General features: G+C 38.6%; 1 protein-coding gene across 15 annotated transcripts in view; it reads right to left on the bottom strand.

Annotated features, from left to right (window-relative positions):
* The window catches only part of LOC124147753 (cytosolic carboxypeptidase 2-like), a 98,987-nt gene that overhangs the window by 50,277 nt on the left and 23,696 nt on the right, over window positions 1-25,014 (bottom strand). For 13 of the 15 annotated variants that reach the window (XM_048383091.1, XM_046518562.2, XM_046518601.2 and 10 more), the window contains exons 2-3: window positions 20,270-21,833; window positions 2,622-3,272 (exon numbers count right to left, since the gene is read on the bottom strand). In XM_048383091.1, the coding sequence (XP_048239048.1) occupies window positions 2,622-3,272; window positions 20,270-20,414 (796 nt within the window). In that variant the 5' untranslated portion in view covers window positions 20,415-21,833. Of the gene's footprint in view, window positions 1-2,187; window positions 2,254-2,621; window positions 3,273-5,125; window positions 5,234-20,269; window positions 21,834-25,014 lie in introns of those variants that run through there. The other 2 variants (XM_046518552.2, XM_046518610.2) reach the window with 2 other exon arrangements.

The following is a 25,014-nucleotide window of genomic DNA, read 5'->3' as shown; positions in this document are numbered from 1 at the left end:
CTACTGTCGTGCAAGGTTATTTACAAATCTAGCCAACATTTAAAGGTTGGACAAAAAGGAAATGAAGAAAAAAAGATTATTGTTTATGTTGGTTTGCATACCTTCTCAAATAAAACAGCAATACTTCTTTTGAGCCCATTTTATTCACTTTGTTCCCACACCCACAAAAAGGATCTACCTGAATATGTCTTGATCAGTGAAATGTGCAACAGTTGGATTTAAGCATTGTTAAGTCAAGATATATTTATTGCTGTCTATTTCTGCTTGATGTACCATACTATAACAATTCAAAGTCTATGAGTTGTAAAAAATATATACAAGGATGAAAACTAATGATTGATGATAAACTCATTTCAAAACGTTTCAGGTTAGTACAGAACAGTTGACCCAAGCCATGTGTTGACACACTGTGCTCTAGTCCTGGAAGAGTTGTGCCCCTTGGTGCACCAAGCTCCTGAACACATTCCAGTGACACAGATTACCTTTCATGTTTGCATGTTGCATATGAAGAATGTAGAAGGCTACATTTCTGTTGGTGTATCTATCAATATCATACTGAATGGGACGTTTTGATACTGTAGTCCTGGATAGCGAGAGGTCTTTACAGTATACACGCATTAAACTAAAGAATCAGAGAACATGTCATGACGAAGGAGGAGCCCATATTTGGTGAGGTGTTTGTTGGAGTTGTACGTTTGCACGCTGGTGAGGGTACAGAAGATGGACGATGCCATGACCAAGCTTCAGGTTGTACCTCATACAGACTGTGAACCCCTCCATCTTCGGGGGGGACCACAGGTCCAAGCTTCAGGTTGTACCTCATACGGACTGTGAACCCCTCCATCTTCGGGGGGGACCACAGGTCCAAGCTTCAGGTTGTACCTCATACAGACTGTGAACCCCTCCATCTTCGGGGGGGACCACAGGTCCAAGCTTCAGGTTGTACCTCATACAGACTGTGAACCCCTCCATCTTCGGGGGGGACCACAGGTCCAAGCTTCAGGTTGTACCTCATACAGACTGTGAACCCCTCCATCTTCGGGGGGGACCACAGGTCCAAGCTTCAGGTTGTACCTCATACAGACTGTGAACCCCTCCATCTTCGGGGGGGACCACAGGTCCAAGCTTCAGGTTGTACCTCATACAGACTGTGAACCCCTCCATCTTCGGGGGGGACCACAGGTCCAAGCTTCAGGTTGTACCTCATACAGACTGTGAACCCCTCCATCTTCGGGGGGGACCACAGGTCCAATGAGTCATTTATCCACCACATCCCATCTGCTTCATCAGAAGTACAAGGGAGATAGGTCTGTGAGAAGATCACTTGCTCAATAACGATGTTAGTATCTACACCGCAATCATTGTAATAAAGAAGATGTACATTCATGGTACTATCTCCATTGTTCATGCCAACCTCTAAACACCAAGTTCATCAGAAGTGTTGACATGATTCAATCTCTAGAAATGCCTGTTCTTAATTGAAGAAAGGGTTGTTCTTTACTTACCTGCCCAGTAAAGTTTAATGCTGGTGTGTCATTATTCGTGAATGTGATGTCGCATCAAGTCACATGAACTTACCTCACACAGTTGCAGGCCTAAACTGCAGCTCACCTACAAGCCAAATGCAACGTTTGTTCTTCTCTTTTAATACATAGTGTGACAACATTCATGTCCCACATCCCATTGTTGGGTTACGATGACACACAGCTTGCCACATCACAGAACCCGACCATTGGATCCCTATGTGTGTCGACCCCTGACAAGCAGGAGCTTATGGGGATCTATTTTGCTTGCAGACATGCTATGTTAAGATATCCTCTATATTACGTAGAGGGAATGTCTGAGTTGAAAATAATGGAGCCGAGGCCCATTATGTGTAAGGAATGGAGAGTTACGAGGATAATCCCCTAGTTAAACATATCCCTACTCTTACACATTGATAAAACATTCTAAAGAGCCATGTAACTTGCATAATAAACTACAGCTCATGACTGAGCACAGTGACAGAAACACAATCACTGTCCATTCCTGAAATAAAATGGAGTGCTCAAACAATAGAATGACATCACAGATGTGTTTTAACTACATATCAAGCCAAAACAAATTACACAAAGATAATTTACAAGAAAATATAAAAGTTTACAAGCAGTCTGCAGGATGCATACGATGAATACATGCTCAAATAACCAGCATGGCTGCTAGGCTCATCAGTCATACCCCTGTGGGGACCCAAGGAACACCGTACAACGGGCGAAATGGATTGGGTGGTCTGCCTCACCGACCGTGTAAGAGTGAATATTATCCTACCCTTTTTTTATCCCGGGGATGAAATTCTCTAGTATCAGGATGATTCTCCCTCGTGAATTTGAACCCACACCAATGTGTTTAATCCTATACTATACTATACTCTAGATTACAACTTCCCCCAGGATAATATTTAGGAAGGATATAATCCCTGCTTACAACTGCGTGTCATCGTACCCCAATGACATGGGACACTGCTCATATCGTTCACTGGGCTGTCTGGTCTGGTCTGATTATTTACAGGTCGATGTCATATAGCTGGGTTATTTCCGAGTGCTCTGTTACACAACAAACCAACAAGTAAACATAAGACTTACCTGGCAACAGGTATGAAAGAGGCTCGGGCTTCATGTCGAAATATCTAAATCTTGGCGTTGCATACAGTGGGAGGCAATCCAGTGGCCAGAAGGGGCCATCTTGGTTTCGTATAACACCATACTTGTCTCTGTAAGTTCCTTTGTCATCTAGGAATGTGAAACCATCAGGCAAGTGGCCAGACTTCATTGCTTGAAGGAAACCCTGTTTCGTATAAAAGTGTCGTATCTTTGGCTTCAAAGGAGGAAATCTCTCAACAGAATTGGAAAACTCTTCTCTTATATTTTTAATCCCTTCAGAAAAACTCTCTAATCCAAACACTCCTGGGAACTCATCCTGGTTGGATCGTGAGAGTTCATCCCGGAACACAAACTCAATCCGATTATTATGTTGCGCCATGATGTTCATATTTCGATTATTTTGTCGAGCCTGCAGTGCTCGCCATTGTTTTGATTTGAAGAAATGTCTGTCTTTTGATATATCAAGCAGTACATGAGAATTTATTTTCTCCAGTTCTTTATGCTGGCGTTTCCGTGCCTCTTCTTTCCGACGCTGGATGCGCTCGAGTGGCGGAGTCTCCAGAGCATCCCGTACTCGCCGGTCCAGTTCCTCCTCCATCTGTCTGCGGATGTTCTCCTGCCATACCGGTTTTTCTAAACACACAAACACTGATTGAGTATCTCAAAACACAAAATACACAAAAGTGAGTGAGCTTTAACTTCAAGCTTAGCTCCAGCAATATGTCAGTGACACCAGAGATGGGTTCAAAAGTTGTACCCATATGCGAATTGAACCTTAGCATGAAAAACATATTTCAATTACTAACCCTACACGCCTTGTGCATCAATGACATGTTAATAGTCAAATTCTACTTCAGAAATATATATAACATGAAAAGGAGAAGTTGTTATACAGCTGTTTGGATAACAACTTCTTCTTTTACACAACTTCAACACTTCGTACATATTATTTGATTCATGTAATAATGGGTATATTTATTTTGTTTGTTTTTTAACGCCATACTAAGCAATATTCCAGCTATATGACTGCAGTCTAAATAATCAAGACAGACAATCCAGTGATTGACACCATGAGCATCAATATATGCAATTGGGATATGATGGCATGCACAAACCACGTCAGCGAGCCTGACCACCCGATCCTGGTAGTCACCTATTACAGCAAGTATGGGTTGCTGAAGACCAATGCAAACCTTGATCTTCACCGAGGAATATTTATATTCAACACACAGTGCTATGTGCCCAAAGCGCTACTGGTCAATGGATCAGTGTGCTCGGGAAGGTCATCTCATCTCCCTGTGAAGGTTCCACCCCAAGCTGCCTAAGAAGCACCATCTCATCACCTAGCCCATTTTCTGGTGGGTGAACAGAGGTATGTTTCAAACAAAGTAACTTGCCTAAGGAGACACCACATGTAAAATGCATTTCAGTGTGGGGCAGAACCGATGCCCCAGAAATTGTCAGGAGTCAAGTCTGACATAGGGACCAAGTGAATGATGTTTTAGCTGTATCCAGCAGGCTGTGAGTAATCTGTTTTGACCATACAAACCAGTGGTCATTAGGAGATTGACACTATTATTCTTTGCGTTTCTCGTCTGCATGCTCAGCTTGAGAGATAAAAAATTGACAGATAAAAAACAAACAACTCCCTGATAACTTGTCTGTTACATATTAAGGTACATGTGTGTCCACATATGGTTAAATCTTGACCTCCAATGTTGTGAATTTTGACCATTTTCCAAATGGATGTGCTCATGGTATGGTTGTTGTGCCATGGTCATAGTGTAGCAGCTGCTGAGTCCAGAGTGTCCAGAGCAGAAAAGATGGAGATGTATTACAAGACCAATCAAAAGAAACAACAACCAGAGTTACTTCTCTGCTACAAATATCCTCTAATAAAATTCAGCAAGGATGTCTTTTTTAGGAAATGGAAAATTTTTTAATTTCTTTTTACAAAATTATTATATATATTCCGGCAGGTGAATGGGTTGAATCTAAGAACCTGAGTAGGAAACATCAAATTATATGGATTGCCTTTTCATCAGTTGCTACAAGCAGCATGGGGTACTTCAGTCCCAGTGGTCCTGGCATACACGTCAAACAGACCCCCTCGAGCTGTCCTTGCTTCATACCCACATGAAGGAAGAATTAGGTGGTCCTTATGACTCCTTAACTTCATTTGAGCAGCATATAATGTGACCAGTGTCTTACAACATGTTACACAACTTACACTTTCAGCCCCATGTTATTAATGCTGGAGATAATATTCAGTTAATATTTATTCTGTAATCTCTCTCATTCTGTTTCCTATCTTCATACATAGAAACAAATGAGCCTTGAACTCCTAGGTCTGCATAGACGACAAATAATGTCTTCAGAAAAAAATTAAAATTCAACTACACCCAATTTATGAAAAATCACAGCATCATTTCTGTCAATCCAAAAGTAACTAAATGGATCTGAGCTTAAAACCTAGATAAACTGACCTTTTTCTCTAATCCTCATTGTAGAAATAGTTCTTTTTGAAACAAATCAACATCCAAGCCATAAGACTGATCATGTTACTGTTGTTATGTGCCAAACACTCGAGGGATCCCTCCAGGAGACATTGTAGCCATACCCCCAGTATATTGCAACTCCTTCCAAGCCCGTATATCATGTAACACACTTATGAATATAGATGAGAGGAATTATTTTCAATTCTATGACTGGTTATTACCAGTGCTGAAGAGGTGACCCGTATATGAGCGATTATACCCACATAAAGAAGGAAATACGATCCCTTTAGGCATATTGTTACCTGTAACGGCTTCACAACTGAAAATAGATCATATCATTGACTTGTTTCCACACACTTTAAGGGAATAAGGAATATTATACACAACGTTTTTGTTATTAGTTGTTTTTAAGATATTTTTTAGTGAGACATTTATATTTCAGTTAGACTATTTTTGTTGTGTGATCACAGTTTGAAAATATTACCTCCCCCTTGCTTCAAGCCTGACATAAGATGTTAAATTGTCCCAATGAACAAGATTTGCATACTGTACACAGGTAACTGTGCACTGAGTTAACAATGACTGGAATCCAGGGTAAACTTTAGTGAGTGAGTGAGTTGGGTTTAACGCCGCTTTTAACAGTATTCCAGTTATATCACGGTGTGTCAGCTTAATGCATTGTTAATGTGTGAGGCAAGCCCAAAGTGATGCAGGTCTTAGACGTTTACCACTTCAGTGAAACCTATGAGCACGGGTATGGTGCTGACAAACCTAGAAACAAAATCGGGGCGAACCGGGATTCAAACCCACAATCATAGGTTTCTGGCATGCCAAAGGGACGCAACTCTGCACAGTGAATCACGTCGCCTTAGACGACTGGGTAAACTTTAATTTGCAAGGAAACTGTAATTTCAGAAAAGATATGATTTTAATGAGATATCAGACAGTTACACAAAGATTCAGTCCACTAAATTACCTAAATATCCTAAGACAATACTTCCAAACTAATTAATAATTACAATACATAATTTGAAAAGCTCCATATTTTTCTGCACAAATGCAAACTAATAAAAATAGTGTGTACAGCATCTTATACCAACGTAATCAGATAGATTTTTGAGGAAGAAAAAATTCTGAAATGTCTCTTTCTGTCTATTGACTTAGATTTTAAAACAGTCTGGCCTCATACATAATCATTGACCTATTCTTCATAGTTAAAACATTAACATCCATAACTGGGTCAATCAGTTTGTTTGAGTATGGCACAACACATGGATCGCCTTGCCACCTGAATTTCATCTTGTATGAGTGAGTGAGTTTGATTTTACATCGCTTTTAGCAATATTCCAGCAATATCACGGCAGGGGACATCAGAAATGGGCTTCACACATTGTGCCTATGTAGGGAATCGAACCTGGGTCATCAGTGTGATGAGCGAACACTTTAACCACTAGGCTACCCCACCGCCCCTCATCTTGTATGAACAAGGGCAACGCTTTGTTGGAATACGGTAGCTCATACGGCCCAATTTGCTACCAGTGTTCCACATGAAAATATCTCCGATCAGACAAATTGGACACCCCTGTAGGTCATGTCATGAAGCTAATCAGCCTAATACTGACATCATGAATAGTCAACCATCCTGAGATCTCTGTGTCCATGCATAGCTCTGTCAATGCATGTGTCACAAGCTCAGGTCAGTCACCAGGCAGTCTTGGAGCTTAAATACATAATGATTTTGCAAGCGTGTAATATGAAGTGTTATCACCGTACAATCTTGTGTGCACCAATGGGAGGCTTCTGTCACCCATAATGCTCAATGATAACAGTGATAACTCCCTATCAGATAACATTCAGTTGATTCCAGGGAGCAGTTTTAACCTTCATAATGTCCCCTGACATGCACATGCAATTTATCATTATTACGATAGCATCAGCTACCCATGTTGTGAAAACTCACAAACAAGCAGTTCCCGCTGAGCTTGAAATGCAACAACAGACTTTTGCAGAGGATATGCAACTCTGTCGACTATTTTTATTCTTTATCGAAGGAATAAATTCTTTTCAGCTCTGCATAAGCTGTTTTAGGAAAAGGAAAACAGTATTGATAGATTTATGCAATGATCTCCATCGTCTGAGTAACAGACATAAAAAGGAGAGGATATCAGACTCTCGTCTAATGGATATGAATGGTATTTCTTGTAGCCCAGAATTACAACTACAAATTGTACAGAGATACCAATAATAAATCAATGATAATAGGAGCAAAATATGTTTCAGGATTGAACAACTTATAGAAGCTTGAATCCCCTCAGTGCACTATCCATACCGGGTCACAACATAGGCTTGGTCGTCCCTGGTCGTCATCTGCCAGATTCCATCAAGACTCTGACTTCATTGTGACCACCCAATCCTCATACTGGTCTCCTCTATTGGTATTGATTATAAGGATGGCCCATGGGATACACCTCTGCAGGAAGCACTATAACACTATTTCAAATATTCATATTTTCAGGTATACATTAGCATGTGATTGGAAAGTCAATTCCATATTTATGTTAGGGAATTCACTCCACCTTAATCTAAAAAGAATTTACCTCTTATTTGATAAAAAAAAGTCAGTGTTTATTGACGTTGATGAAAGGTAAAGATTTAAAGCATTCTAATGTATGCATATTTACATACTCAAACACAGTCAAACCCTTAAACCAGTCAAATATTAATGCAAGATGATTCATTGACTTCTGTCAATTCAATTATGTATTTATATCTTAGCATATGATGAATATTTAATAAAATAGACTTCATAAATATTTCTTTCCCAATAAAAGCACCACAATATAATTCTTAATACCGACATCTGAAGAAAAAGATAGAATTTGACCAAAAACAGATCAGCCAAGTTCAGTTCGCGATCAGTGATTGGTTGAGTGAATTATAATGATGTCTCACACTGATGTCAGAAATAGTGCAACAATATGACAGCAGTCTGACAGTCATTGTTTCTAAACCAGACAGAGATTAGACCACACATTTTTTATTTTACTTTTCACAGGCCTGCCGCCCCAACTGGAAAGCAGCCAGTCTAAGAAATGAATGTCGCTCGCCACTAGTAATATAGACAATATAAAATGTTATATATAAATTCCATGTCTACATCACTGTCAGTGGTTCAATAAGCCAGCTGCTGGTGCACACCTGCCAAGTACAAGTCAGCCATAGCAGTGAACACCAAATCCCCATTTTACAAATGTGGATATGCAAAAACCTACTCTATTCTCCATCCACACAGACAGAGACAGGCCTGATGAAGTTACAAGTAAGATGTCACAGAATTCATCATATCTTTATGAGTGATGTTTCAGTGCCTACAGGGTAAAAGATCTTTATAGTCATAAGAAATTATGTTTGTTTGTTTGTTTGTTTGTCGTTTAACGCTGCATTCAGCTATATTCCAGCTAAATGACGGCGGTCTGTATAATAATCGAGTCTGGACCAGACAATCCATTGATTGACATCATGAGCATCAATCAACACATTTGGGATATAATGACATGCATCAACCGAGTCAGCCAGCCTGACCACCCGATTCCGTTAATAGCTTCTGATACAAGCATAGTCGCCTTTTTATACAAGCATGGGTTGCTGAAGACCTATTCTAACCCGGATCTTTATGGGTGAGAAATGAGGTAAATTTAGCTGAACAAGTTAAGTATTAAGAATCAAACCTGATTATCTCCATGGCAACATAACTGTTTAACGCCTGAGCTAACCAGTTTCCCTTATAAACACTGTATTAAGCACCTGGCTCCAAAAAGAGCCACCTCGAACCAACTTCTCGACTAATCTGTAAATAATCTTTATTATCGGCCCCTACTAAGACAATTTATGTGACAGTCCATATTTTCTTGTCTACATTACAGATTTTACAGAAGACAGCAGCATAGAAGGGGTATATAATTGCCTAGTAACTTTTATCGAAAAAGTTTTAGTTCAATAGATGTTGAACTCAGTCACTTCACTCCTACTCAATAAGTTTAACTTGCTGTTTATGGTTTTAATAAGCTACTACATCTGTCAATTTTCTAATCACCCGGGCACTTAAAATAATTATTATGGCGAATATGGTAAAGATAATGACATGCCAAAATCAGACATAACTTTGATGGCTTTCAACAGTGTGTCAACGTTCTCACATTTATTCTACATCCCCACAGCACACAAGTAAATCGTAACATCAACACTGTCGGCATATACAAACAAATAAAATATTACCTACCTGAAATGTTTCAAAATTGTCATCCAAATATGACTTCCTGAGTCAACACTGTCATCCACTGATTTCCCATATCCACCTCGTACATACACTTGACAATTCATCCCACATAGAACATCACTGAGATATTGTCACTCTCCTGCAATGCTTGTCACACTCTTCAACTAAAGACAAAGCTGATCCATACACTAACCACTTACAACCACCAAAACATTCTTACTATCCTGAAGCACTGATTTTCTCAAGTTCTATCCACTGAGGTCAGCAAGTCCTGCATAGTCAAACATTCTTACTATCCTGAAGCACTGATTTTCTCAAGTTCTATCCACTGAGGCCAGCAAGTCCTGCATAGTCAAACATTCTTACTGTCCTGAAGCACTGATTTTCTCAAGTTCTATCCACTGAGGTCAGCAAGTCCTGCATAGTCAAACATTCTTACTATCCTGAAGCAATGATTTTCTCAAGTTCTATCCACTGAGGTCAGCAAGTCCTGCATAGTCAAACATTCTTACTATCCTGAAGCAATGATTTTCTCAAGTTCTATCCACTGAGGTCAGCAAGTCCTGCATAGTCAAACATTCAAAAATATGCCAAAACTCACTGCTACCCTAACACCAGACATTTCGAATTCTACGTCATGATATTTTCCAGGACTCCCAGAACTATCAGGAATGTCACGTTCCATACAGAATATTAATTGTGGTATAACAAATGATTTCAACTCGTGGATAGTAAACTGCCGTTTGTCACTACGACACATATCCCCTTTTCATTATGTCCCAGTGTTGGCGTGTGCTGTCAATCGCTGGGTGCTATCTGTCATAACATTGTCAGAGCAGAAGGAATATTGCTGATAATCCCCACATTTATCCCTGGCGTGAGAGTGGTCATAAACCACGTCCTTCCGGTTGGCTAATCTGACAAGTTGGTTTGCAGCCGATCTGTAGATTACACATGTAAGTCCCTTGCTGGTTCACCTTCAAGTAAAAAGAGGTGTTCCTTCGAACTGTTGCCAGGTCAAAATATGTCCAAGAGATAACTCAAATACGAAGTTTTATACACTTTTTTGCTTTCAGTATTTTAATATACATGGCTCTTATAAAAATATAATCGATACATAACGGATGGTAATATTTCCCACACAGTATATATTTCAAGTTGACCCAAATTAAGACATATCAACTTGAACCTGCCTTTTACAGCCCAGATTAAAAATAATTAGAGTTGATTAAATCGAGGTAATCTTTCTATGGATCATAACATTATCGGGAAACCTGACAGGAATTTAAGGTGTTGTTTTATTATTATATCGTAAAATATATAAATTTTGCTGGTTGCACAGCAAAATGTATCACAATATATTGCAAGCATTAATCCTGTCTGGATAACTGAATTTGAAGGATTACTAAGTTTGTTTTGGAACACCGCACTCAGCAATATTCAAGCTATATGATGGTGGTCTGTAAATAATCGAGTCTGGACCAGACAATCCAGTGATTGACGTTATGAGCATCGATCCAAGCAATTGGGATACGATAACATGCATCAACCAAGTCAGCGAGCCTGACCACCTGATCCCGTTAGTCGCCTTTTACGACAAGCATAGTCGCCTTTTACGGCAAGCATGGGTTGCTGAAGACCTATTCTACTCCGGATCTTCACGGGTCGAAGGATTACTAAGCAAATAATGAAGACATATAATGAAAGGATATACTTCATTTCAGTATGTTACTCAAATATGAAAAGTGTGTTTTAAGTGATGAATATGAACTTGATTTTGCAAATCATTGAGTGGGCTTTAAAATTTGAGACAGCTGTGTTTACTCCACCAGCAAAAATGAGGGGTTGGGTAATGCTTTATACCCTATATCTGTAACTGTAAGATATGGTGCCCTTTCACATGCATGTATGACAACTGCTAATGACAAATAAATTCCAATTCCAAAGAAGCATTGCCATACACATTGCTTAAAATGCATGCTGACAACTACATGTGTTCATTATAACAGCGTTGGGGTAGAATAGGTCTTCAGCAATCCATGCTTGCCGTAAAAGGTGACTATGCTTGTCGTAAAAGGCGACTAACGGGATCGGGTGGTCAGGCTCGCTGACTTGGTTGATGCATGTCATCGATCCCAATTGCGTGGATCGATGTTCATGATGTAAATCACTGGATTGTCTGGTCCAGACTCGATTATTTACAGACCGCCGTCATATAGCTGGAATATTGTGGAATAATCTAACAGTGAGGAATACTTACACTGATAAGAAGGTGTATTATGGCAGCAGTTATAGGATCTCTCCATGTAATAGTGTACATACTCTAAAAGGCACTGGCTACAATGTAAAGGATTTGTGTACATTGTTGACTTACTGACTGACAAAAGAGACAGTTAAATGCAACAGTGTTTGTTAATACTTAGCAAGACATGTGAGCACAGAAAGGCTTTGCAGGTGCTTGTTGAATAACTCTCATAGTGACTGATTTTTTTCAGTAATTCACTTTCTATATTTGGAAAACCTTGTTGAATAACTCTCATAGCGACTGATTTTTTTTCCATAACTCCCTTTCTATATTTGGAAGACCAGGTTGAATAACTCTCATAGCAGACTGATTTTTTTCATAATATACACTTGTAAAACCATGTTGAACAACATTAAGTCATTCAATACATTCAAATTCTGTTTACCTTAAAAACAGAATATAAACAAGCAGAGGTAGAGCTTCTTGGAAAAGAGGTAAACCTAAAATACAAGAATGCTAGGACATAAGTCAGGAAACAGCATCATTTGTTTCTCCAAAATTCAGTTACTTAATTGCTATTTTTGTTGAAAACATGTTACCAAATGATTAAATACAAAAAAATTAATACTACAAACAACAAACCCACCCCAAGTTATCCGTGTATGGAAAATGAATTCACATCAAGAATTTTAGAGTTCATCTGGTCAAAGAAGAGTCTTCATTACTTTTGGTCATACAAAATATTTCCATATCAGCATTTAACATGTCAAAGTCATTTACACATAGAGGCCTACAAGGCAAATAGTGCTGCAAGGTCAACCATCAACCCTACAGTGCTGTTCATGGCATTCACAGCCATCCCTGTTTCACTGTAAGCTTGTACAGAATTAAGATTAACCACATTCCTTACAAAAAGTCAATGACCAAACCTGAAAGCCCTTTGATCTTGTTTTATTAATCTGTGAGATTAAAAGGAAGTAAGGGGATGTATCACAACTTTTATACCAAACTTTACCAGTCACCAATTATTTCTGTAAAATGATATAGGTTAAGTTAATATAACAATAAATTTTTCATGAACAGGAATATTCCTATTTTCTATTTCTACTTTAATTCAGGACTAATTATGTATAAAATGATAAAATTCAATATTGATGTTAATATGCTCCCCAGTTATCCATAAGAGCAAGGTATTGAGTGGGTCCAAACTGGTATTAATAATCCCCCTCAGATTGCCCTTTGTGCTTTACCTGTGGTCTACATGGCGTGTAGTGAGCACCATGGTAAATATGTAAGCGTTTGATTGATTGGCGTGAGGAAATACAGCATTGTGCACAACAAAGGCCAGTGGACGTCGAGACCAGTACAGCATGGGCGAGTTGGCTCAGTCCTTGCTCCCTGTTTATACTGCTACACATGAATGTATGGCAACACTATAGAAACCCATGCAACTGTGTAATGGCTGGTTTGTTTGCCTGAGGGATTGACAGATCAAAGATATATACGGGGCAATGCTTGTCAAGGCAAATTTGATTATGATATAGCACAAGTCAAGAGACTTTATATGTTAAATTCACATTGCATGTATTCATAAAAGAGGGAAAAAAATACCATTTTTTAAGTTGTTAGTCACAGATATCACATTTACACTTATAATGAGTGACTTTTGCTGTAGCAGATGTGATTATAATATATCAATATTTAGATTTGTGTTAAATTTACAATGAATACATTTCATAGGTGAGCAAAGAAATGTCCTACTGCTGGGTATATAATCATTACCACAGATTCCTCGTTTACCTGCAGGAAAATGTTAAAAACCAAATGTCAAACTAATAACTTGCAGCATTGATAATGTGAAATAGTATTCCAGAAACTGTACAACATTCACTATGTTGTAACATTAGGATGAAAAGAGAAATAAAACATATACATTTTTTACTACATTTCATTAATATAATTGTTTCCAAAGTCTTTGATTATAATGAGAAATTTAGAAAACCTGGCAACATCACCCTACACAATACACAATGCATGGTAATCTTATAATTCCATGATAAAATAAAATGTAACTTGATAGGATTATATTTTCAGCTGAAGCAGATTATTTCTAATTGGTTCAAGGATCAGAATCCTTAATTCTTAATTCTGGAACTTGAATTAAACCCACTGGACACCAATTACAAAGAGTTTAATTTTTACCTGAGGACATAATAATTAGTAATATTGCTTTTCGACTGCCTGTTATCAGCAACATATATAGTTTTTTTCTTCAATCAATCTTAACTGTTGTTCAAACAAGCTTTAAAGAACATACAGTAAACTATGGTTAGAACGAACTCAAAGGGACCACTAGTTTGTTATAGCCATAGTTCATTATAAGGATCTATATATATACAGGATATATGCATCAAATGCCCGGGACCAAACAACAGAACGTTGTATACGTCAGTGTATTATGAGCGCATTCGTTATAAAAGTAGTTTACTGTATTTGGTATTTTCTCCTTCTATTTTCCCCAACGTTTGCAAAATCTGTGTACCAGCAGGCTAATATTTTAGATAAGGAATACAATTTACAGCTTAAATCATATAAATGGCATTCTCAAATACTTTTAAACTTTCAAATGAATGTTTTCTATTGTATTTAGGTGTCAGTACAAAGGTGATCTAAAGACAGGATAATAATGGTATATCAAATGATGACAAGGGCTCATTTCAGCCCCTGTCCACATATAAAATATCAGCAGAGTTATCTCCCTTACAACAGATGGAATCGTGTTTTAGTTGTAAAAGGCATTTTGACTTTAAAATATATGGAAAATCTTACCTGAATGCATTTTTTTCAAATCCTACAACATTACCAGCATATTGAAACCCAAACTAACAGCCCTGTCGTCATTATGAATTATGAAGCTTACATTAATTCCCACTTAGGTTTCTAAAATAGCAATCATTAATTCTGAACAAATTTGTAACACCATAATGAAAAAGAAATAAAAACTAATTGCTCCTACCAGATCTTTAAGTCTTTCATCTCTTCTTTAAATCACCATTGCCAATTGTACACAACACCAATCGCCAGCAATTACTCTTGTACGAATGAGATAAAAAGTCAAGAGAGTCACAATTACCCAGCATGCAATGAGCGGTAACAATTACTGGAAGGAATCTGGCTACACAGGGCTTAGTACCAAACATAAAGCCTTCACTGACAATCAGATTTGCTCAGTGTGTAAAAATCAGGTATTATCATGTAATCTATATATGGTCTTACACGAGGTTCGAGATTGACGTAAGAGATAATAGGTGGGTAATGGGGCTTGAGTGAAATGATTAGGAATGCATGCTTCATAATCCATCTTGAATACTACAAAAAAGCTGGGATTGTACTAAATACCACAGCTCTTTTAGGTTAGGAGGTCAGATTTAATATGTTACGGTGAGTGAGTGAGTGAGTGAGTTGGATTTTAAACAGCTTTTAGCATTAATCCAGGAATATCACAGTAGGGGAACATCAGAAATAGGCTTCACACATTGTGCCCATGTGGGGAATTAAACCTGGGTCCTTAGTGTGGCGAGCAAACACTTACACCACTCCACTACCCTACCTCACCTGTTTATGATACCTGCATGGACGAAGGGGAAAACTTTACACTACAACTGTTGTACTTCAGTATCCAAGTCACATTAGGCCACCCTTTTTTAAGTTTATGTCTTACGGATTTCTTCCAGTATTTCCATACAAGGCCGATTGAAATAAAAATAAAAATAAATAGCTATGTCAATAATTTATTTATTTATTTATATGACAGTCATTCTGCTGTGGACTTAAAACTGCAGCTGGCTTCCTAATCACCATACAGTCCCGAATTTAATACGATAAATAATATTTCTTTAAGACATATATTTATGTCCTATTTTTTCATCTCCGATCATAAGGCAGCAATAATATTTTATTATTTATTAGATTTCCTTTCAAATTTAAAATATTAACTGTAGTGAACTGTTCTCATAAATTTCTTTGCAGCTCTGTGCAGAAATTCTATGACATGCTATAAAAAGACTAGGCTGAACAGAATGTTGAATCTATTATGTATTTTGACACCCTCTGCATATACACTGTTATGAAAATGTTAGAAGTGACAATGGACTGGCTAATCCAAATTTCTGTTTATCAAATATTATACTGGACCATACAGTCCCGAATTTAATACGATAAATAATATTTCTTTAAGACATATCTTTATGTCCTATTTTTTCATCTCCGATCATTAGGCGGTAATAATATTTGATTATTTATTAGATTTCCTTTCAAATTTAAAATTATTACTGGACAAGAAGCATCATACTTTCCACATTTAGTTTACTTTCACACAAACAGAGGAACCTGTGTGTATTAACTGGTAACAGATGGGATTCACATGTTTGTTTGGTAATAGTATGTCAATAGGACTCATATTCTACTTTTCTAGGTACTTGTTTGTACCATAAAATGATGTAAGGCAGAGTTGACAATGAAATAATTAATGTATTATGGCCATACCTGGTAGCATATGTTGACTTCCATTGCAATCATTGAAATTCATGTTCAATAGTGAGCTGGTTTACTAACTTGAGTTGTCTCCCTTTCACTGATAAACAGCCAAGTGAAAAATGGAAATTCACATTCATAAGTTTACATTGTATAAAGATACCCTATTGATTCTTTTCATTTTCACTTAATGCAACGTTGTCAAGCTATGAGAAAACTTGCAACCTCTTTACATCATTTGTGCTACAATCAACTGAAAATATTACTAAACAGATTTTCACCATCTGTTTGTCAAAGTGTTGATAATGTTATTTGTACATGTACAAACCAACATTTATAAACAAAGGTGTTTTGGGGAAATGTTTTTCTTAAATGCCACACTCCAGCTATATTTGGACCAGACCATCAACTGATTGGACATCCACCAATGCAATTGAGATATAATGTCATGCAATGGACCAAATCACTGAGTTTGACCACCCAATCTGTTTAGTTGCCTCTGACAAGCATATAGGTAGGGACCTTTATTCTTATTTGGAATACCCATGAGTGTTAAATCACATGTGATCCTGTATGTTTGTTTTTTAGTTATGTTAACAGTTGGATTTCAGCGGTTCACTCCCAAAACTTCTACATGCCAAAACATCTACAGAGAGTTGTCATGGCTGATTGAGTTTACCTATTGTTATAATAGTATAGTCCTCCTGTAATTAAGAAGACTCATTAGCTTCTTTCTGATGTTGTTTTAGAAAGGCAAGGAAGGGTACTTTGGGAAGATTAAATAGTTACAGATGTACTAATGAAAACAACTTATTTGGAGATAAAGAAGATTATAATAGATGGCTATCGTTATAACAAGAATGTTGTCAGACAGACATGCATTCACTGGAAGTGCGTAGACTCCACTTGTAAGGGCAGATTCACCACTGTACGTGACTTCATCAGAAATGTCTCTGATCACACTCATCCACCTGAAGACAGCAGTAGAGTAAGATTCATCAGTACCATGAGGAAGAGGGCCAGAGAAGAAACCACGTCGATGCGTACCCTGTTCAACGATGAGGTAGCTACAGAAGACCCGCCACAGCTGCTGCCATCGTTCCCATCCATAAGCAGTGCCTTGTACCGACACAGGCGGAAGAACATCCCAGCACTCCCACAGACAAGAGCTGAAGTCCAACTTGAAGGAAACTGGACTGAAACAACAGACAGCAGCCCATTCCTGCTTTTCACTGATGGAGATGCCAACAAGATTTTCTACCCATGACCAACTCCAAGCTTTGCAGTCTGTAGACACTGTATACATGGACAGAACATTAAAATCTTGCCCAGATCTGTGGAACCAGGTATACATCATACATGCAAGAAGTCGTTCTTGTATGTGCCCACTTGTCTTCGCCCTCCTGCCTGACAGACAGACCACAACTTACACCAGACTGTTCAGCCGATTCAAAACAGAAGTCCAACAGAGATTCAACCGTCCCCTCGCTCCTGCCACTGTCCAGACGGATTTTGAGAAGGCTGACATTCGTGCCGTCAACACAGAGTTCCCGAATGCCGACGTCAAAGGTTGTTTTTTTCATTATTGTCAGGCAATCTGGCGGAAGACACAGGATCTTGGATTAGCAGTACAGTACAAGGAAGATCCTGCAGTACAACAATGGATCAGAAGAGCTGCTGGACTTGCCCTCCTGCCCTTGCTTGATGTCCAGGACACCTGGTTGGATGCTATGCAGGCAAATCCACCAGTTCCGAGAGCTGAAGACTTCAATGACTATATGGTCATCAACTGGGTTGACGATGATGCTCAGTTTCCAATACCTTTGTGGAATCACCACCAGACAGCCGGCCCTCGCACCAACAACAATCTTGAGGGATTTCACCATCGCCTTAACAGAACCTTACCCCATCGCCACCCAATTATCTACCAATTTGTAGAAGTGATTAAGAAGATTGAGTGTGCAGACAGGACAAAAATCGCACAGTTAGACTTTGGTGCCGCCCCCACCCAGCAGGAAGCGAGTTTACAGAGAGACTGAAAATCGCCTGAGACGTCTTAAGGACATGTTGACTCAAGGACAGAAAACCCCTATCGAGTTCCTTGATGCTGTTGGTCATCTTCTCAAACTTGGTTAAGAGACTTGAAATATAGTAATTTTAGTGCTGTATGTGACAGAGTGAGGCCAGTTGTGACATTAAATTAGTGTGTGTACTATTTATTTATACCAGTGCTTACATTAAATTAGTAAGTAGTCTAGTGCAAAAAGTGTGTGTAGTATTTATTTATACCAGTGCTATATGAGTAAAATGTCTTCATTGTCTTCAAATTGTTTTGTTGTATGTTGTACACTTAATTAATTGGACTGTTCCAATCAGTGCCCAACAGGGGTTCCCTCCCATAACGTAGACCTCCAATTGGTAATAGCCAGGAGATTAGTGGTGCAGTGGACCATAAACTTTGTTGTTTTAAGCTGTAGAAGTTTTGGGAGGACACCATTTCAGCTATACCATGGTGGGAACACCAAGAATAGGTGATAGACTGTGTAAGTGTAAGATACATGAGAGAAGCAGGGTTTTATGCGACGCACAGATATGCGTCCAGTACTCACAAATGTTAAGATTGGACCCTGAAAAAGAATATTCTGCATCCCAAGGAACGCACAATAATATTCATTGTACCTACAGTGCATCAAGAGCAGTTATAGGTACCTGTTATTTCATCCATCATGACCACTGTCCACATGATCATTGATTAATTCCAGGATCAGGGGTGGTCGGGTAGCCTTGTGGTTCAAGTGTTCACTTGTCACAATGAAGACCCGGGTTTGAATCCCAACATGGGTACATTGTGTGAAGCCCATTTCTGGTGTCCCCCGCCATGATATTGCTGGAATATTGCTAAAAGTTGCATAAAACCATACTCACTCATTCCAGAATCTAAAGTTATTATCAATACATATAGTACTCCACACCATTTCATTACTTGACAGGACCCTTAAAAATATTTATTGGAGGTCCTCTGGATCCCCACTTTTGTAAGTCAAGGTAAACCGCTGAGAACACCAAGAATATATTTCTGAATTGCAGCCATGTAAATAAGCTATCAAACATCTCCCAGATTTGTCCTACCGACAAAGGGAGATAACTTTACTCAACTAAAATTCCATTTCACTTTGCAACTGTGCATATCCAACTGTTTATGAGTTCACTTGACTTTAGACCACATATGGGATGTTATCGGGTATCTTTTGTTGATTGCCCATCCATATTGTACAGCCTCATTTGGTTAAAAATTCCGTAATTAATTGATCTCCGAGAATTTCCAAGCCACTCAGATCACAATGATTGTCAGAAATTGATGCCTGTCATCCGACTGATTCAGATTACAACAGGTACTAAACATGCCGTGATACATTCTTTCCACATTTTAGGATTTATCACAATTTACCAACAGTCACCAAGGGTCACCAAATTATCACAACATTATAAACAGTCTAAAACAAACCATAAACCTACATTCTTACAATTTAACACTGGACCTCTGCAGGCAGTGACTGAAGGAATTCAACAAAAACATTCATGGATGCTACACTGCAGAAATTCTGCACTGGAAAAACATTGTTGTTTTGAAACATATCTTCCTCACCCCTATCTCTTAGTTATAAAAGATGTTTATCCTTCATATGTATGCATTATATGGTTCAAAGATCATATTGATGTACACCAAAACAAAGTCTTTTATTTCTTCTTTAAGTCTGGGTCATGCTTCATCATTCATATAAACACTTCAATAATATGACTTGAATTGTTGTTCAAAGCCACAGTCAGCAATATTCCAGCTATATGACAGCAGTCTACAAACAATTAAGTCTAGACTAGACAATCCAGTGACTGACATCATGAGCACTGATCTACCCATTTTGATACGATGACATTCATCAATCAAGTCAACGAGTCTGACTACCCGAACCCGAACGCCACTTACAACAATCATGGGTTGCTGAAGATCATTTCTAACCTCTATCTTAAGGGGTACAATAATACTAAAAGAATCAAAAGCCAAAAATAAGTTTCTTACCTGAGGCAAGTTTTTTCTGCTTTTGGTCTGCCAGTCGTGCAGCCTCCTCCAACTTGCGTACAATGATGAACTCCCCTGAGGAGCTGCCGTCCGTGTACGAGTCGGTGGTCTCCGTGTCTTCATGCATGGCAGCCATTTTGTCCATTTTCTGACTCAACTGTTTCTCAACCTTATCAATGACTTTGGCACATCAACACATCAGGAGGATTATAAGGCTAGGATTCTCACATCCTCCTCCTATTCTTCTTCAGAACAGAAAGATCAATCAACATGCCATCACACTCAACAATGTGACATCCGATCGTGACACAACTCTTTAGGAAACTAGCATCTTCACATGGAGATTGAGGGGGCCTCCATACAGTGTCTCTAATGTCAGATCACATCAGAGGTTGAAATTGATTGTCACTCCCATCAATGACTGGCTCATTCATTCACTTGTTTTTCTATTTTTCCTGGAATAATCTGATGAAAAAACGTACAAAATAACACAAAACATGGAGATACTGCCCCAAATTCATCCAACAGTAAAGCAGACCATTTAGCATCATACACGTTGGTCCTTCAGATCATCACTTCTACCTACATCCAACATGCATGCACTAGAAATTGCCTTGCAGTGCTGTGGATGAAGATGTCCAACTGCAAGCCAACAGTTGTATTGCGGCTGACAGTCACACAAACATCTTCTGCTGTCTGGAGGTGCAACTTGCTATGTCTCCATCCTGGGTATCCTGACACCTGCACAGGTGTGTGCTGTGTAAGGTCCTAGTGCTCAAGTACAGGTCACATCCCTCCAAGATCATTCTCCAGAAGTTCAGCAATATTCACATCTTCTTGAATAATAAATGGTCATCCATGTCTCTAAACTTTACCAAGTATTACTTCCACCAATGCGCAATAAAAAACACAAAATATATATCCCAATGGAAAGTAGGCAAGCTTTGTTATTACTCACACTTTCCAAATATTAATTTCAATCAATGCACCAGTTTCCAGTGTTGCCAGACATAGCTGCAAGCTACACTAGTGGCCTGGTTCACTGTTCTCGGTAATCCCACTGTGAGCAACTCCTGAGATCAGCCTTCCCACATCCCGTGAAGAGAAGGCTCATTAGGCAGAGCTAAGTAGATAAGCCATGTAATCCATACAGTAAGCCACTGGGATATTGCACAGTACGATTAAGCTCTGTGTTAATTAATGACTGGAGTTAGGTTAATTACTTTAGCAACACTTCATTAAGTGGTCTTTCATTCTTTGTCAGTATACATGTTCATTTAAGGAATTTCAGAAATTTGTAGGTTGCAATTCTGAATATGGAAAATTAAAGTTGACAGACAGACAAATTACAAATGGTTTGTGTAGTGATATGGAAAAATAATTGGTATGTTATTTCTCATTCTACTGTAATTTCCATCAAGTAATCTGAACCTTTTCATTCACATAATAATTTCACCAAGGTAGAGAGTCTTTAGTCATGATTCTTTCTTCGTAAGAAACACTGTATGATCATCTGTATCACGACTATCTTGTCCATTGTGTCTCAAGTGATGTTTCTTTTTATCTGAAAAGAGGAAATTCAATCAAATTAGTCACTTTAAATTGCAATTCATAAACATATTTAAACCTATTACAATGTACTACTCATTACTTATTTTAATTTTTTTTATACAAGGTCCTCATTCAAATCTCCAGGGCCCCATTCCACAAAGTGACCTCAGTGCTACGACCATCGTAGGGCTATGTTGAAGCATGGGAGTTACCATCATCTTAGCATCGTGAGTATCATAAGGCTATGTTAAAGTATGGGAGTTACCATCATCGTAGCATTATGAGTATCGTAAGGATATGTTAAAGTATGGGAGTTACCATCATTGTAGCATTAAGAGTATTCTAAGGCTATGTTGAAGTATGGGAGTTACCATCATCTTAGCATTATGAGTATCGTAAGGCTATGTTGAAGTATGGGAGTTACCATCATCTTAGCATTTCAACTATCGTAAGGCTATGTTGAAGTATGGGAGTTACCATCATCTTAGCATTATGAGTATCGTAAGGCTATGTTGAAGTATGGGAGTTACCATCATCTTAGCATTACAACTATCGTAATGCTATGTTAAAGTATGGGAGTTACCATCATCTTAGCATTATGAGTATCGTAAGGATATGTTAAAGTATGGGAGTTACCATCATCTTAGCATTATGAGTATCGTAAGGCTATGTTGAAGTATGGGAGTTACCATCATCTTAGCATTATGAGTATCGTAAGGCTATGTTGAAGTATGGGAGTTACCATCATCTTAGCATTTCAACTATCGTAAGGCTATGTTGAAGTATGGGAGTTACCATCATCTTAGCATTACAACTATCGTAATGCTATGTTGAAGTATGGGAGTTACCATCATCTTAGCATTACAACTATCGTAATGCTATGTTAAAGTACGGGAGTTAGCATCATCTTAGCATTATGAGTATCGTAAGGCTATGTTGAAGTATGGGAGTTACCATCATCTTAGCATTACAACTATCGTAAGGCTATGTTAAAGTATGGGAGTTACCATCATCTTAGCATTATGAGTATCGTAAGGCTATGTCAAAGTATGGGAGTTACCATCATCTTAGCATTATGAGTATCGTAAGGCTATGTTGAAGTATGGGAGTAACCATCATCTTAGCATTACAACTATCGTAAGGCTATGTTAAAATACGGGAGTTAGCATCATCTTAGCATTATGAGTATCGTAAGGCTATGTCAAAGTATGGGAGTTACCATCATCTTAGCATTACATTTATCGTAAGGCTATGTTGAAGTATAGGAGTTACCATCAGCTTAGCACTATGATTATCGTAAGACTATGTTAAAATACGGGAGTTAGCATCATCTTAGCATTATGAGTATCATAAGGCTATGTTGAAGTATGGGAGTTACCATCATCTTAGCATAACATTTACTTGTAAGGCTATGTTGAAGTATGGGAGTTTCCATCATCTTAGCATTATGAGTATTGTATGGATATGTTAAAGTATGGGAGTTACCATCATCTTAGCATTACATTTACTTGTAAGGCTATGTTGAAGCATGGGAGTTACCATCATCTTAGCATTATGAGTATCGTATGGATATAATAAAGTATGGGAGTTACCATCATCTTAGCATTACATTTATCGTAAGGCTATGTTGAAGTATGGGAGTTACCATCATCTTAGTGTAGCAGGGCGTGTAGTCATCCCACAGATGACATCCTTACCTTGTCAGCTTGCTGACGGAGTTAACCTCTTTGGTCATGTGGACAAGGCGTCCGACCTTGGATCAGAAGGTCCGTGGTTCGAATCCCATCACGGGACTTGGAAATTTTATGGCCGTTACATTGGCGCCCAACGTGGGGCTGAGCACGTTCATATTAGATTTGAGCAAAATAAGCCTCAGTTCCCTACTATGCGGCCCGGGACGTGCCTTCTGTTGACGGGGGAGTATGTAGCAGGGCGTGTAGTCATCCCACAGATGACATCCTTACCTTGTCAGCTTGCTGACGGGGTTAACCTCTTTGGTCATGTGGACAAGGCGTCCGACCTCGGATCAGAAGGTCCGTGGTTCGAATCCCATCACGGGACTCGGAAATTTTATGGCCGTTACATTAGCATTATGAGTATCGTATGGATATATTAAAAGTATGGGAGTTAGCATCATCTTAGCATTACAACTATCGTAATGCTATGTTAAAGTATGGGAGTTACCATCATCTTAGCATTATGAGTATCGTAAGACTATGTTGAAGTATGGGAGTTACCATCATCTTAGCATTATGAGTATCGTAAGACTATGTTGAAGTATGGGAGTTACCATCATCTTAGCATTACATTTACTTGTAAGGCTATATTGAAGTATGGGAGTTTCCATCATCTTAGCATTACAACTATTCTAAGGCTATGTTAAAGTATGGGAGTTTCCATCATCTTAGCATTATGCGTATCGTAAGGCTATGTTGAAGTATGGGAGTTATGATCATTTTAGCGCTAAGAGCGTCATAAGGGTATGTTGATCTTAAAGTTATACACAAAGCAGGATTTCAACTGCAGCCAGATCAATAGGTAATTTAATGCCTGATTACCCACTATTGCTTTGAATCTAAAGAAGTATTCACAGGTTCTGGAGTACTTTCAAACTTTCCTGTTACCTAGAAGTGTGACCACTGGAGCTGGCTGCTGGTCCTCAAGTGTTACTAAGGGGCGGTCGGGTAGCCTAGTGGTTAAAGCGTTTGTCGTCATGCAGAAGACCCGGGTTCGATTCCCAACATGGGTACAATGTGTGAAGCCCATTTCTGGTGTCCCCCGCCGTGATATTGCTGGAATATTGCTAAAAGCGGCGTAAAAACCATACTCACTCACTCACTCCAGTGTTACTAACAGATCACATCCCCTGTCTGTGACCCCTCCAGCCATCAGTAGCTTACACTATGGCAATTTATATCCTGTAACCATGGACAGTTTAACTGTGGGGTCAGACAATTAGAGTAACTTCTTTGAGAGGCAATTAGAAGTACTAAGGAGTACTAAGTAAGGATAATATATATGGATGAACAACTTCTTTATTAAGATTAGGAGCTAAGTGTAATAAAAAAAATGGTTGATCCACATATCTTATCCTTACTTGCAAATTAGTGGTTAATGAAAAATACATTTAACCCATTCAAGGAAAATCTGGATGTAAAATTCCCCAACAAAAGGAGAAAAACAACAACAACTGT

The sequence above is a fragment of the Haliotis rufescens genome, unplaced genomic scaffold (genome assembly GCF_023055435.1).
Source record: "Haliotis rufescens isolate VD_foot unplaced genomic scaffold, xgHalRufe1.0.p SCAF_1, whole genome shotgun sequence".
Taxonomy (NCBI): Eukaryota; Metazoa; Mollusca; class Gastropoda; order Lepetellida; family Haliotidae; genus Haliotis; species Haliotis rufescens.
Note: the sequence above shows the minus strand (reverse complement) of the source record. Positions and strands in the feature narration are given on the sequence as shown.